The sequence below is a fragment of the Leucoraja erinacea genome, chromosome 2 (genome assembly GCF_028641065.1).
Source record: "Leucoraja erinacea ecotype New England chromosome 2, Leri_hhj_1, whole genome shotgun sequence".
Lineage (NCBI taxonomy): Eukaryota > Metazoa > Chordata > Chondrichthyes > Rajiformes > Rajidae > Leucoraja > Leucoraja erinaceus.
In genome coordinates, this window is record NC_073378.1 from 111440193 (window position 1) to 111454711 (window position 14519).

General features: G+C 42.0%; 1 protein-coding gene across 1 annotated transcript in view; it reads left to right on the plus strand.

The window, feature by feature from the left end:
* The window catches only part of LOC129706003 (obscurin-like), a 395075-nt gene that overhangs the window by 64351 nt on the left and 316205 nt on the right, over positions 1-14519 (plus strand). Inside the window, 4 exon segments of the mRNA XM_055649977.1 lie at positions 4460-4735; positions 6311-6586; positions 10402-10677; positions 12264-12539. Of these exon segments, the coding sequence (XP_055505952.1) occupies positions 4460-4735; positions 6311-6586; positions 10402-10677; positions 12264-12539 (1104 nt within the window).

The following is a 14519-nucleotide window of genomic DNA, read 5'->3' on the forward strand; positions in this document are numbered from 1 at the left end:
AATGCCTTATAATCTACGGACCTATCTCCAAAACTGTTATTGGTAAATGTCTTTGTTTTTTTTTGGTTTTTCTCTCTCTCCTTTTTTTCAGTTCTATCTTTTTAAAAATTCTATAAAAAGAACAGAAGCTTTGTATGAATGTAATTGATAAACAATCCGCGTTGCTACTATGTGTTTACGCTCCTAATAAAAATATATAAAAAAATTAAAAATTTAAAAAAAGATCTATTTAAGAAAGAACTGCAGATGCTGGAAAAATCGAAGGTGGGCAAAAGTGGAGAAACTCAGCAGGTGATGCAGCATCTATGGAGAGAAGGAATAGGCGACGTTTTGAGTCAAGACCCTTCTTCAGACTGATGTGGAGCGGGGGGCGGGAAAAAGAAAGGAAGAGGCAGAGACAGTAGGATTCGAAGGAGAGCTGGGAAGGGGGAGGAGGGAGAAGACGAGGGCTTTCTAAAATTAGAGGTCAATGTTGATACTGCTGAGGTGTAGACTACCCAAGCGAAATACCCAAGCTTGTCTCCTCACTACATTTACGGCTGGCTCCAGTTGCAAATCTGAGTTTTCGAGTGATCTGTGCAAGGCGTTCATTGATGGTGGAATTCCGCTGTGGAAATTGGAAAACAAATCTCTCAGAGGGATTTTAGAGAAATACACAGAGGAACATAGACCAAGCGAGTCATCATTACAGAAAAATAATGTTGACAGCAACTTCAACATTGTTGTGCAGAAAATTAGAGATGAAGTTGTATGCAACAAAATATGGATCTCAATAGACGAGATAACCAATGCTATGGGGAGATATGTTGCCAATGTGGACATTGGTAAACTGGAGGCAGGTCAACCATCAAAGGAGTATTTGTTGACATTGGAAGTGTTAGGGAAATCAAACAGCTCAACTATTGCTCGGTTGTTTACATCTTCACTTGCTGTACTTTGGCCAGAAGGTATAAAACACGAGAATATTCTTCTGTTTGTGACCGTTGCAGCTCCGTACATGAAAAAAGCTGCTCGTGCTCTAAAAGTTTTATTCCCCAAAATGTTACATTTGACATGCTTAGTGCAAGGCCTTCATAGAAATGCCAAGCACATACTTAGCTTGTTTCTAATTGTCGATCGCCTAGTTTCCAATGTCAAGAAAATCTTCCGCAAAGCACCGTCACGTGTGCAGTTGTTCAAGGAAATGGCACCCGAGATTCTGCTATCTCTTCAGCCCGTTTTGACTTGGTGGGGGTGCATGGCTCTCTGCAGTACTCTACTATGCTGCAAATTTTGAAAAGATATAAGAAATTGGCAACTGTTTTTAAAAAAGAAGAATCTGCTGCAGTCAGGATCATCAGTGAAATCATGCAGAAAAAGTCCCTCCACCGCAATCTTATGTTTATTGCTTCCAATTTTGCAAACTTCCCACATGCTATCACTTCCCTTGAGAAACATGGTGAAACATTAGTGAATAACTTGCAGGTTTTCAACAAAGTAACTGACCATATTTGTAAAGTTCCTGACGATGTAGGTAAAGACATACAAGGAAAATGTGAGAGAGTGATTTTAGTTAACAAAGATGTTGAAGAAATACAAAACATAGCTAAAGTTCTCAAAGGTAGTTATTATGCACGAGATATCGACATGAATATAGAGTCTGTAGTTTGGTTCACGTATGCACCAGTGACCTCAGCTGGGGTAGAAAGAAGTTTTTCACAACTGAAGTGTATTCTGTCTGACAGACGGCATAGTTTAACACCAGATAATTTGATAAAAATGCTAGTAATTATGTGCAACCATGCAACTTTGATCATTTAATGTAGTATGCCTTTATGTTATCATTTTTAACCATATTTTGGTGGTGGAAATACATGCCTTTTTTGTCAATAAATGCCTTTTTCATGTAATTTTATGATGCCTATTTGTCTGCCTATTTCAGAGATTTTTTGTGCCTAAACATCCTGGCTTTAGTTATCAGAAAGTGGCTGCACAGGTAGACTTGGTGGTGTGGAAGGCATATGGTGTACTTGTCCTCACTGGCTGAGGCAATAGAGTACACGAGTTGGGACATCGTGTTACATTTGTACAAAATGTTGGTTTGGCTGCAGTTGGAGCATTGTGTGCAGTTCGGGTCAGCATGCTACAGGAAAGAAGTGATCAAGCCCGGAGAGGATGCAGAAAAGATTCACAAGAATGTTGGCCTGGTTTGAAAGACTTGAGTTGTAAGGAGAAATTGCATAGGCTGAGTCTGTGTTCCCTGGAACAAATGAAAAAAGACAGGAGAGAGATATATTACATTCTGAGAAAGGGTAGAGAGCCAGTGTTTGTTTCAAATGGTAGGGACATCTAAAAGTAAAGGGTATAAATTTAAGGTAAAATGGAGGATGTTTAAAGTGGATCTAGGGGGAATCTTTTTCACACAGAGTAGTTGGATACAAAAGATAGACACAACAAGCTGAAGTAACTCAGCGGGGCATACAGCATCTTTAGAGAAAAGGAATAGGTGACGTTTCGGGTTGAGACCCTTCTTCAGACTGAGAGTCCGTGGAAAGGGAAATGAGAGATATAGAACAAATAAATGAAGGATTTGAAAAAAGTAAATTGGAACAAAAGTAACTTGAAAATACAAAAATGGCATGAAGGTAGTAGACACAGTAATAGAGGTTTTTTTCAGATTGGAGGCCTGTAACGAGTGGTGTGATACAAGGATCAATGCTGGGTCCATTATTGTTTGTTTTTGGTTTTAACTATTTGGATGTGAATGTAGACGGCACGGTTAGTAAGATAAACCAGGGTAAGACGTACAGCAAATGGTAGATCCCCGAGGAGTGTTGCAGAACAGTGACTTAGGAGTACAGTTACATAGTTCCACGAAAGGTAGACAAGGTGATGAAGAAGGTGTTTGGCCCATTTGCCTTCATTGGTCAGTGTATTGGGTACAAGAGTAGGGACATCTAGTTGCAGCTGCACAAGGTGGTGTTAAAGCCACATTTGGAGTACTGTGTACAGTTGTGATCTCCATGCTGAAGGAAGGATGTCATTAAACGGGCAAAAATGCCGAGGAGATTTATGAAAATATTGTAGAGGTGGGTACAATTATGACATTAAAAGGCATTTGAACAGCTACAAGCATAGGAAGGGTTTGGAGGGATATGGGCCAGGCACAGCTGAGTGGTACCAGTTTATAATAAATAATAATAATAATAATTTTATTTATAGAGCACTTTAAAAACAAACATAGCTGCAACAAAGTGCTGTACATCACTAATCATTGACAAAAAAGTTAATACACACCAAAAATAACAATCAAAAGAAATAGTAGGAAAAGACATGTAAAATAAAGAAACATCAAAAACACCACAAACAGAAGCAAAGCCTCCGGCATGGTCAAAAGCCAGGGAGTACAAATGCGTTTTAACACTGGATTTGAAGATGGACAGTGAGGGGGCCTGTCTGATGTGCAGCGGCAGGGTGTTCCAGAGTGCCGGAGCAGCAACAGAGAAGGCTCTATCCCCTCTGAGCCTCCGACTAGACCTCGGTACCTCCAGGAGCAGCTGACCAGCTGACCTGAGGGACCGGGCAGGAGTGTATGGGTGGAGCAGCTCAGAGAGGTAAGGCGGGGCGAGCCCATTCAGAGATTTAAAAACAAATAACAGTAACTTAAAATGAACCCGAAAGTGCACCGGGAGCCAGTGTAGGGAGGCCAGAATTGGCGATATGTGCTCCCTCTTTCGAGTCCCTGTTAAAAGGCGAGCAGCAGCATTCTGAACCAACTGGAGACGAGCCAGTGAAGAACGAGCAACACCAAAATAGAGCGCGTTACAGTAATCCAGCCTAGATGTAATAAAGGCATGGATTACTGTCTCAAAATGCTGCCGCTCGAGAATGGGCTTCACCTTCGCCAGCTTCCTTAGGTGAAAGAAGCTGGACTTAACCACCGCGCATATTTGGCGATCTAATTTAAAGTCACTGTCCATCCTAAAACCCAGGTTCACAACTGTTGGCTTCACGTACCTTGACAACGGACCTAAATCAACAAATGGAGGTTCACGGCAGCCATTGGGATCAAATAAAATCACCTCTGTCTTCTTTTCATTAAATCCAAGAAAGTTTAGTTAGGCAACAGTTTGTATGGACGAGTTGGGCTGAAAGGATACTCTAGTCGGACACGTACTACTCAAATTGGACTAAAATGTAAGAACATTATGGAGGTTGGATAGACCTCATGTAGACACATTAATAGATAGACCTCATGTAGACACATTAATATACTAAAATTAATTATAGGTCACTGAAAATGTGAAGCGCTGAGAACATTTGTGGTATGAATATGTACATTTCTAGTTTATGAAGGTCAAGAGTAATTGTAGTTACATTGGTAACAACTAATTTGTACATTACATTTCAAATATTCACAATTAGTCATAATATTTTTCAACAGTTCTCTTTACATTTCTGTTTCTTCTGCTTTCTGCAGAACCAGCTGCAACTATCTTGAAGAAGTCCACAACACAAATGGAGTACTCAGCAATTGTGGGAGAGAAGGTAGTCCTTGTTTGTGAAGTATCACTGAGTACTGTAGAAGGGACATGGTATAGAAAAGGACAGAAAGTAAAACTGAACAAAGCTGTAAATGCTGAATCAGAAGGCACCACACGAAGACTGGTGCTTCATAATGCAAAGTCTGCAGATTCCGGGGCTTATGTATTTAAAACCAAAGAGGATGAGATCACCATAAATGTTACTGTCAAAGGTAAGACAAGTAAAAAACATTGTAAAGTTATAAATAATAGTAATTTCGGTCAGCATTAGACCAAGGTGCGAAATGTCTCTTCCAACTATTGAACGTGGATCAGTAAAACCCAGGAATAAGCCCTTCGGCCCACAATGTCTGTGCCAAACAAGATGCCAAATCTCTGCTTGCATATAATCCATTTTCCTCTATTCCTCATGCCTATCTAAAAGCCTTATTATTATTTAAATATTTCATACCTGGTTAGTAGGGGCACTTTGTGTCATGAGGCATTCAGCTGGATCTGCTATTTTTAAACCACCTAATCAGTCAAGGGACATCTGTTGAGTTCATGGTGCCTATTAGTCTGGTATTTGTATGCAAGATTTAAATATATAAATAAGGAACACTGTGCTGACAGCCAGATCATATAGAATAATTATTTTTGGTCCAATGCTTGAGCCTGCATTTTCCTCGATTCTGGGCATAAAGCACTCTGTTCCCACATGCAGTAAGATCTGCACAACATGTGGACATAGACTGACACAGTATTCTTAATGTCTTGCCTCTGCCTCTTAGCCAGTAATATTAAATTGTAACTTCTGATTACTGTTTCTTTATGTCCTGAAAACGGTTTCTTATTTTTCGCCTTTTAAAACTTTTTAAGATTTTTAATCTTGTGTCACCCCTTAGGAGAGTGAACTGGACTTTTAACATTTTTCTCCATGTAACTAAGGTCTATCATCCCCGATTGAATTCTTATAAATATCTTCCTCAATCTCTTCGATGTTATGATACCCTTCCTTGAATCTGGGTGCCTGTATTTGCTCACAATGCTCTAGATGAGTTCTAATGAATGATTTGTGTGTGTTTAATCTAACACTCACTCTTGTGTTCTTATGCATCTCTTTATAAAACCTAGAGTACCACATAGATAACACAAACGACAATTGTTTTAAATTTGTAGTCAAAGCAGAAATGCCAGAAACAATCAGGTCTGGTAGCGTCTGTGGAAAGAAAAACAGATTTAATACTTCAGATCTGAGATCTTACATAAAAACTGTGAAAGATTTGTAAAAAGTAATTTTAAGTCTCAGAGAAACAAGCATGAGGGATGGATAGGGCAAAAAGAATATCTCAGAGACAAAGCCAAATGGGCAAATAAGGCTGTTAGACAGTGATTACGTTTCTTTGCCTGTGTTATATATTGCTTAAGCAGGAATGTGAGACATGCAATTCAGGATGTACTAATGGAGGGGAAAAAAATAACAAAAATACTAAATGAACGCTTAGTGAAGAAATTGGCATATCTGATACTGATGGGAAAGGGGATTTTTTCAGAAAATGGGTATCCAGAACACGGCAACATACCTAGACAAAAGATGAGGTGCTGTACCTCAGGCTTGAATTTGGCTTTGTTGTAATGCTAGAAGCAAGGTGTTAACCAGGGAGGGAATACAGAGCTCAGGTTGCAGTCAAACTATCAACAATTTTATTGAATATCAGAGTAGGCTCAAGCATCTGAATAGCCTGTAAATAGCAGGTTAAAATTATTAAAATGATATGTCTAACTGACTATTATGTTTTAATTTGCAGAGCCAGAACCAGCATTTATCAATAAAGAATCAATTCAGAAGGAAGTGAAGGTTCAAGCAGCAGAGAATGCTGTTCTCAGCTGTGAAGTTTCACAACTCAAAACTGAGGTCAAATGGTACAAAAATGGAAAAAATCTTAGTTCTAATGAGAAAATCAAACTTATTTCTGAAGGTAGAATTCGAAAACTAATTATTCAGAATGCAGAGCCAAATGATGAAGGCCATTATATTTGTGAAACAGCTGGAGAGAAATTGAGTTTCCATGTTGTGGTTACAGGTCAGTAGTCATTGATGGTCGCACATTGTTTAATTTTCATTTAATATATTTTGATGGTATTTTCAGACTTTAATTATCTCTCATAGAGTGTTTTTTAATCCAAACTAGGAATCTCTAGTAGATACTTCCCTTCCGTTTCTGTAACTTCCTTGCAAGTATGGCAGAAACCAAATTTAAATGTTTATCAGCATCTGCTAACAAAAATCATCAATCATTGATGATAGTTCATTTGTAAAACATAAATCCAAGATTGACTTTTTAATCCAGAATATGGAAAATAAGGTGAGCATATTAATAAGCAGTTTAGCCACAATGTCAATGCCAGGCCTGAAGTTCTAATGACCTACTAATAGGATTAGGAATGACTTGAGAGATGCTATTAATATGTTTCTGATGGAGAAATTATGGAGATGAAATTTCGATCCAAAGGTTGAAGGACTGCAACTGGTTTCCTTAAAGTGCAAAGATATTGTGGGTTCATTGCTGAGTAAGATTATTGTCACATTGAGAACTTTTAGTTTTCTTGATACCGAGAAAGTTTCCCTCAGAACTTTTTTGTGTGTTTAGTTTAGAGATACAGGATGGAAACAGGCTCTTTAGCCCACCAAGTCTACGCTGACTAGCAATCCCTGTAGACTAGCACTATCCTACATAAGAGACAATTTACAATCTTAACCGGAAGGTGATTAACCTACAAACCTGTATGTCTTTAGAGTGTTGGAGGAAACCCACGTGGTCAAGGGGAGGACGTACAAACTCTGTACAGACAGCACCCGTGGTCAGGATAGAACCCGGGTCTCTGGCACTGTGAGGCAGCAACACTACCGCTGTGCCACTGTGCTTTCTTCAATTATGTTATCCCATATGTCCTTTCCTCATTAGTGTCAGGTTGGATTTTTACTCTTTACACAGTACTTTGCACATCCTTCTATGTCTGAAAAGCGGAATGGCAGTTTGGAAATGCTACTGAGAGTCAGGAAAGGTAAATTATTCAGTTAGAAGGTCTTGTACAAGATGTTGGTGAGGCCGCACTTGGTATATCATTTGTAAAAGACATTGGTGAGAACACACTTGGAGTATTGTGTACGGTTTTGGATACCCTGCTATAAGAAGGATTTGATTAGACTGGAAAGAGCACCAAAAAGATTTACGAGAATGTTGCCTGAATTTTAGGGAGAGGTTGGGCAGGCTAGGATATTATTGTTTGGAGCGTAGGAGACTGGGGAGTGAACTTATAGTGGTGTATAAAATCATGAGAGGCATATGTAAATGAAAGAATACAGTATTTTTGTCAGGCAAGCAGAATCAAAAACTAGAGGGCATAGATTTAAGGTGAGACTAGACCCATTGGATCCCGTCCCGTCCCCTGGACGTGTGGTTTCGGGGGGGGGGGGGGGGGGGGTTGGCCTGTGGCGTCACCCACACACTAACCACCCCCACACACAGGGGGGCGGGAGGGGGGTGAGAGGGGGGGGAGAGGGGGAGGAGTGGGGAGGGACAGAGGGGAGGGGGGGGAGAGGGGCGGAAGGGGGGGAGACAGAGATGGGGGGGGGGGGGGGAGGGGGGGGGGAGAGGAGGGAAAGGGAGGTGTAGAGGAGAGGGGAGGGGGGGGGGGGGGGGTATATAGGGGGGAGGGAGGGGAAGAGAGGAGGGGGAGGGGGGGGGGAGGAGGGGGGTCGTGGGGGGTAAAGGAGGGGGAGAGAGGGGAGGGGGGGGTAGAGGGTAAAGGGGGGTAGCGAGGAGGGGGATGGAGGGAGGAGAGGGGAGGGGGGACGGGAGGAAGCCGGGCGAGCGAGCGGGTTGCAAAAAGCAGAGAGAGCCCAAGGAGAGAGAGAGAGAGAGAGAGACAGAGCTCTAGTACAGGGCCCGACTCGAGTACAAAGCTCTCGACAGCTCTCGGGAAAGCTGAGCCGAGGCGCTAGCGTGCGTCGATCTCGAAAACGCCCGGATGCTCTCGGGAAACCTGAGCCGAGGCGCGAGTGTGCGTTGTACGTGGACCAAAGCTCTCGGCAGCTCTCAGGAAAGCCGAGCCGAGGCACTAGAGTGCGTCGACCTCAGAAGCACTCTGAAGCTCTCGGAAGCGCCTTAGGAAGCCCTCGGGGTCTGCAGAACAGAGCACATTTGCTCGTTCTTTCTGCATCTTTTGAAGAAGCGGGGGGAGGGGTTAAAGTAACTCGCCGCGCGTGCAAAAACAGTGCCACGCAGGCTGCGCTTTGAAAACTGCGCAGCTGGCCTCGAGGAGCAGAGTCATTGTGACGTCATCCAGCTCGTTAGATTTTAAAAAGATCTCAGATTTGTGAACAATTTGAAGAAATAACTCAAGAAATAATGAATCAAATTTTCAGATGAGGTGATTTTTGAGATCATGATGTAAATCTCTACCGGAATATGTACAAATGTCACCGTTAGCGCGTCGGGTTTTCGAGGATATGTGAATCACAGAAAAACACACAAACCCACACACAAGTACATCCACATCCAAGATCAGAGTTTTATAAGTATACTAGATCAAGGGGTATCCGTTGGGTCCCATCCCCTCAACGCGGGGTTGCGGGGGGGGAGGCCTGCGGTGTCAAGCACACACTAACCCCTCCCCCCCCCACACACAGGGGGGGGAAGGGGGAAGGTGTGGAGTGGGTGGGAAAGGGAGGGGGGGGGGGGGGGGGCAAGGGAGGTGAGAGAGAGGAGGGGGAGAGGGGAGAGAGATGAGTGGGGGAAGTTAGTTAGGGGGGGGAGGGAGAGGGAGAGGGGGGGTGGGGGGGAGAGGAGCGAGGGGGGGGGGGGCAAACAACTGGGGGAGAGAGAGAGAGCTCAAGCACAGGGCCCGATTAGTACAAAGCTCTGAGCAGCTCACGGGAGTTGTTGGGAAAGCCGAGCTGAGGCGCTCGCGTACATCGTGCATCGACCTTGGAAGTGCTCGGGAAACCCGAGCCGAGGCGCGAGCGCACTGCGTGTCGCTCTTTGCGACGTCATCACTCGGGTGCTCCTCGGGTTCTCTCGGTAAACCCGGGTCGAGGCGCAAGCGTATTGTGTACTACTTCATTCATGAGCCCTGGGGGCGGGGGGGGTGGAGTTGGGGTTGCTGGGCTGTGGGCGTGGCTGGGCGCTGCGCTGCATAAGGCCGGGCGTGTGCGAGTCGACTGAGTCGGGAGGCGACAAAATGACTGAGTGGGGGTGCCATTGTGTCTGGGGGTGGGGGTAACGTAACGCGTCAGCGGCTTCAATCCAGAGCCCGGGGGGTGGGGGGGAGGCCACTGGGCTTCTGGGAGGGTGGAGGAGCACTGTGGTCGACTGTGAGTGAGAGGAGCCATTGTGACGTCACATCAGCTCGCTGGATTTTAAAAAGATCTCCGTTTTTTTAAGAATTTGAAGAAATCTCGGCAAATAATAAATCAAATTTTCAGATGAATGGGTTTTGACATCATGAGTTAAATCTCTACCGGAATATGTAAAAGTTTCACCGTTAGCGCGTCGGGTTTTCGAGGAGGTATGAATCAAAGAAAAAAAGACAAGTAAACAGAAAAAGACAAATGCAGGCAAATGGGACTAGCTTAGACAGGCATCATGTTTGACATGAATAAGTTGGGCCACAGGGCTTGTTTTCATGCATACTCTGCTTTTACTATTAATATGAGTTATGGGTCTATTCAGACTTTGCAAATCAATAAGATTCACTTTTTTCCCATATATATATACAGTATAGTAGAGTTTGTTCTTATCAAACCTTTGTCAATTTTGAATTCACAGCTCACGAGTTGTATTTATTTTATTAACTTTTCTTTGGAGTGTAACAACTGAACTTTTCTTGATTGCAGAACTAAAAACAGGATTTTGCAATAAAGATTTAATTCAGAGAAAAGTGAGGGTTCGCCAGTCAGAGAATGCTACGCTCAGCTGTGAAGTGTTACAATCCAGAACAGAGGTAAAATGGTTCAGAGGAGGAAAACTACTCAGTCAGAATAAAAAAATGAAACTTGAATCAGAGGGTTCATTTCGAAGGCTTATCATTCATAATGTGGAATCGAAAGATGGAGGTGAATACGTATGTGAAGCAGGCAAGGAAAGACTGACCTTCAATGTTCAGGTTACAGGTTAGTAACTTTCTAAGAATACCCAAGTATGTTACTCCTTTCACAGATGGTGTGTTGCATCCCTTGTGCCACGTCAATGATGTATTGGAATGGATGCAGAACACTCTGAAAGGGGAAGGTGAGCAGTTAGCAGTTGTACCAAAATAGGTTAGAAGGGAGATAAAGTCTTACAAAGAAGTCAACAACAGCAAGTTCTGTAGGCAAGACTAGCAGGAGCACACCAGGCAGCGAGGAATGTCTATTGGAGTTGAGGACAGATTTTAGTCCCTCTGTTTTCTTTGTTTCATTTGTATATTGTAATCATTTTGTCCTTCCTGAAAACCTTTACATATGAACAGATCTGCTTTAACATTCTCGTTAGCTATCTGTCTTACAATTGACATACCTACGTTGCCCTCGTTAAATGTCAATTTACAATTTTATTGAACAAGTTTGGTCCTTAACACTTTTTCCTAACTTCATTCCTCCTTTGCTTACAATTGGAAAGAAACCCTTCAATGACTGAAACGCTACAGATCCCTGTTGAGCTGCAAACATCTTCTTAAAGTTTGTAATTTATAATTAAGATTTTGTCCTGAATACACCCTTTCAGCTTTCATTTTCCTTGTGCCATGTTGAGAAATATTTATATTAATAATCAGGAATTTATATTCCTTAAATTCTATGCTCTGAAATTTCACAATCGAGGCATTTTTGAAGGAGCTTTACTAATAAGCATTATGAACAGGGAAGGATTGGTTTGAGAAGTTTGCAGCACTGGAATAAGGGGGTCAATTGAATGTAATGATTGCCTCTTGAGCAGTAGGGTGAGAACCAGCCTGGAGGGACGACAAGTTGCCAGAGAGGATGCAGAAAAGATTCATGGAAGTAGTTCTACCGAGAAGGAATATCTGCCAAGAAGTTGAAATGGTGAAACAGTGTTATTCACTTTGGAGCAATACGAGATTTGATACAGATACATCAGATCATATTGGATGTTTACATAGGATAAAGAAAAAGAGAAACAGCTTATTGTTACTTTTTTGCATATCTTTCATTCATTGGTCTTTATCTCTCCACATCACCGTCTATTTCACGTTTCCCTTATCCTAACCAGTCTGAAGAAGGGTCTCGACCCGAAATGTCACCCATTCCTTGTCTCCAAAGATGGTGCCTGTCCAGCTGAGTTACGCCATTACGTTATGTCTATCTTCAGTTTAAACCAGCATCTGCAGTTCTTTCTTCCACAGCTTATCTTTATGATAGATTTGTGTTAAGTAGGATAGTTTTTCCAGTAATAGTGATGTTAGACTCAAAGCTAACCGCTGTTTAAACATAAGGTAGACACAAAATGCTGGAGTGACTCAGCAGGAAAGGCAGCATCTCTGGAGAGAAGGAATGGGTGACGTTTCGGGTCGAGACCCTTCTTCGGACTGATGGTATTCGCATAATCAAAAGGGCTATTATTTATTTTAAGAATAGGGAACTGGACTTAATTTCTCTTTCCCAATATGCTGAATAGTTCTCCCAACAAATCATTATTTTGAGTTCAATGTTTATTCATTTTATTTTGTCCATTAATCTGTCTCAACTTTTGTTGGTTGCAGAAATAGAAACAGGATTTGCAAATAAAGATCTAGTTCAGAAGGAGATAAAGGTCCGACAGTCAGAGAATGCCACTCTCAGCTGTGAAATGTCACAGTCCAAAACTGAGGTCAAATGGTTCAAAGATGGAAGACTGCTCACTCAGAGTAAAAGAATGAAACTAGAATCTGATGGTAAAATTCGAAAGTTTGTCATCCATAACATTGAATCAAAAGATGGAGGTGAATACATATGTGAAGCAGCGGGAGAGAAACTGAGCTTTAATGTTCAGGTTACAGGTTCGTAGCTATTTGAAAAGATCTTTACCTCTTGTCAATTCCATTAACAATTTAATGTATAGAATCAAATTATTGCTTACTTTGTTTTAATTTTTCTTTTATTTAAAAAAAATAAGAAAAAAACTTATGGTGGCCCTCGTTATTATGGCTCCTCTATAATGGATTTTGGTAATAGCAGAAAAAATCAGAGGCGTCTGTTCTTATCAGGAACAAAGGACCAAGCTTATCGTATCACAGTGACCACTAGGTGGTTGGAGCGAATCATGTCTCAGTCTATTTACTGTGTTTACTCAATTTTTTGCTCTAAATGATCATTGCAGTGATTGCCAATGGCTTCATGGCGTGGATAGGTATGTGCGATTGGGATGTTGTAACCATTACAGAAATCTGGTTAAGAGGGAGACAGGAATGGCAGCTTAATGTTCCAGGGTACAGATGGTTCACGAGAGATGGAGATTGGGGTAAAAGAGGAAGGGGGTGTTGCTTTATTGATTAAGGAACATGTTATGGTAATGATCAGACATGACATCATTGATGTCCAGTGAGGTTATATGGGTAGAGCTGAGGAATAAGAAAGGCATGATCAACTTGTTGGGAGTGTACTGCAGGCCTTCAAATATTCAGCAGGATTTAGAAGAGCAAATATGCTTGGAGATTGCAAGCATCGGCAGGACTAATAGGATTGTCATAGTAGGGGATTTTAACCTTCCTAATATTGACTGGGAATGTCAAAAGGTATAGATAGGGCAGAATTTGTCAAATGTGTTCAGGAAAGTTTCCTCCATATGTATATGGCTCTACATGAGAGAGGGCAAAGCTTGATCTGATCTTAGATAATTGTGAGGGGCAAGTGGATGAAATGTTCATGAATGAGTCTTTTGGGACCAGCAACCACTGTTCTATTACGTTTAAGATAGTTATGGATAGAAGTACGGCAAGTTAAAATTCTAAATTGGAACAAGGCCAACTTTGAAGGTATTAGACAGGAACTCGCTCAAGTTGATTGGAGCAGGTTGTTTCAAGGAAAAGGAATGCCTGGAAAGTGGGATGTTCTTAAAAGTGTGCTGACGAGTCCAGAACATGCGTGTTCCTGAAATTTCTGAGTGAAGGCCAAGGCAGATGAATGTAAGGAAGCCTGGATGACGAAATAAATTGAGGCTTTGGTCAAGAATAAGAAGAAGGCATGGGGCAGGTATATTCAGCTGGGATCAAGTGTATCGATGGAGGAATTTCGGGAACTGAGGAGCAGCAAAAAAGGAAATCAGGAGGGCAAAAAGGGGGTAGAAGATTGCAGAAAGATAATATTTAGGATAATCCCCAGAATATATCAGTACATAAAAGAAACTAGGGTAACCAGATAGAGAATGGGACACCTCAGGAATCAAAGCGGTCAACTCTTTAGAGCCACAGGAGATGGGCATGGTTCTCAATGTGCATTTCTCTTGTTTTACCATGGAGAATGACATGAGCTTGGGGCAGTCAATGGAAGTGTCCTGAGGGCATTTAGTATTATGGTTGAGGAGGTGCTGAAGGTCCTAATGCATATGAAGGTCGACAAATCTCCCAGATTTGATCGGGTATATCCGAGGACACTGGGATGCTGGATGGGAAATTGCAGGTTCCCAAGCTAAGACTTATAAGTCGTCATCAAAAGACGGGTGAGATGTTGGAAGACTGGAGGATGGCAAATGTTGTGCCTCTATTTAAGAAGAGCTGCACGGAAAAGCCTAGTAAATACTGGTTGGTCAGTCAAACATCTGTAGTCGGAAAGTTACTGGAGAGTATTCTGAGAGATAAGATATACATGTATTTAGGGCTAATTAGGGATAGTCAGCATGTTTTGTGAGTGGATAACGTGTCTCAAGAATCTGATTGAGTTTTTTGAAGATGTGACCAAAAAGGTTGATAAAGGCAGAGTTGTAGGCATTGTATATATGAATTTCAGCAAGGCATTATACAAGGTTTTGTGTGGTCAGCTGC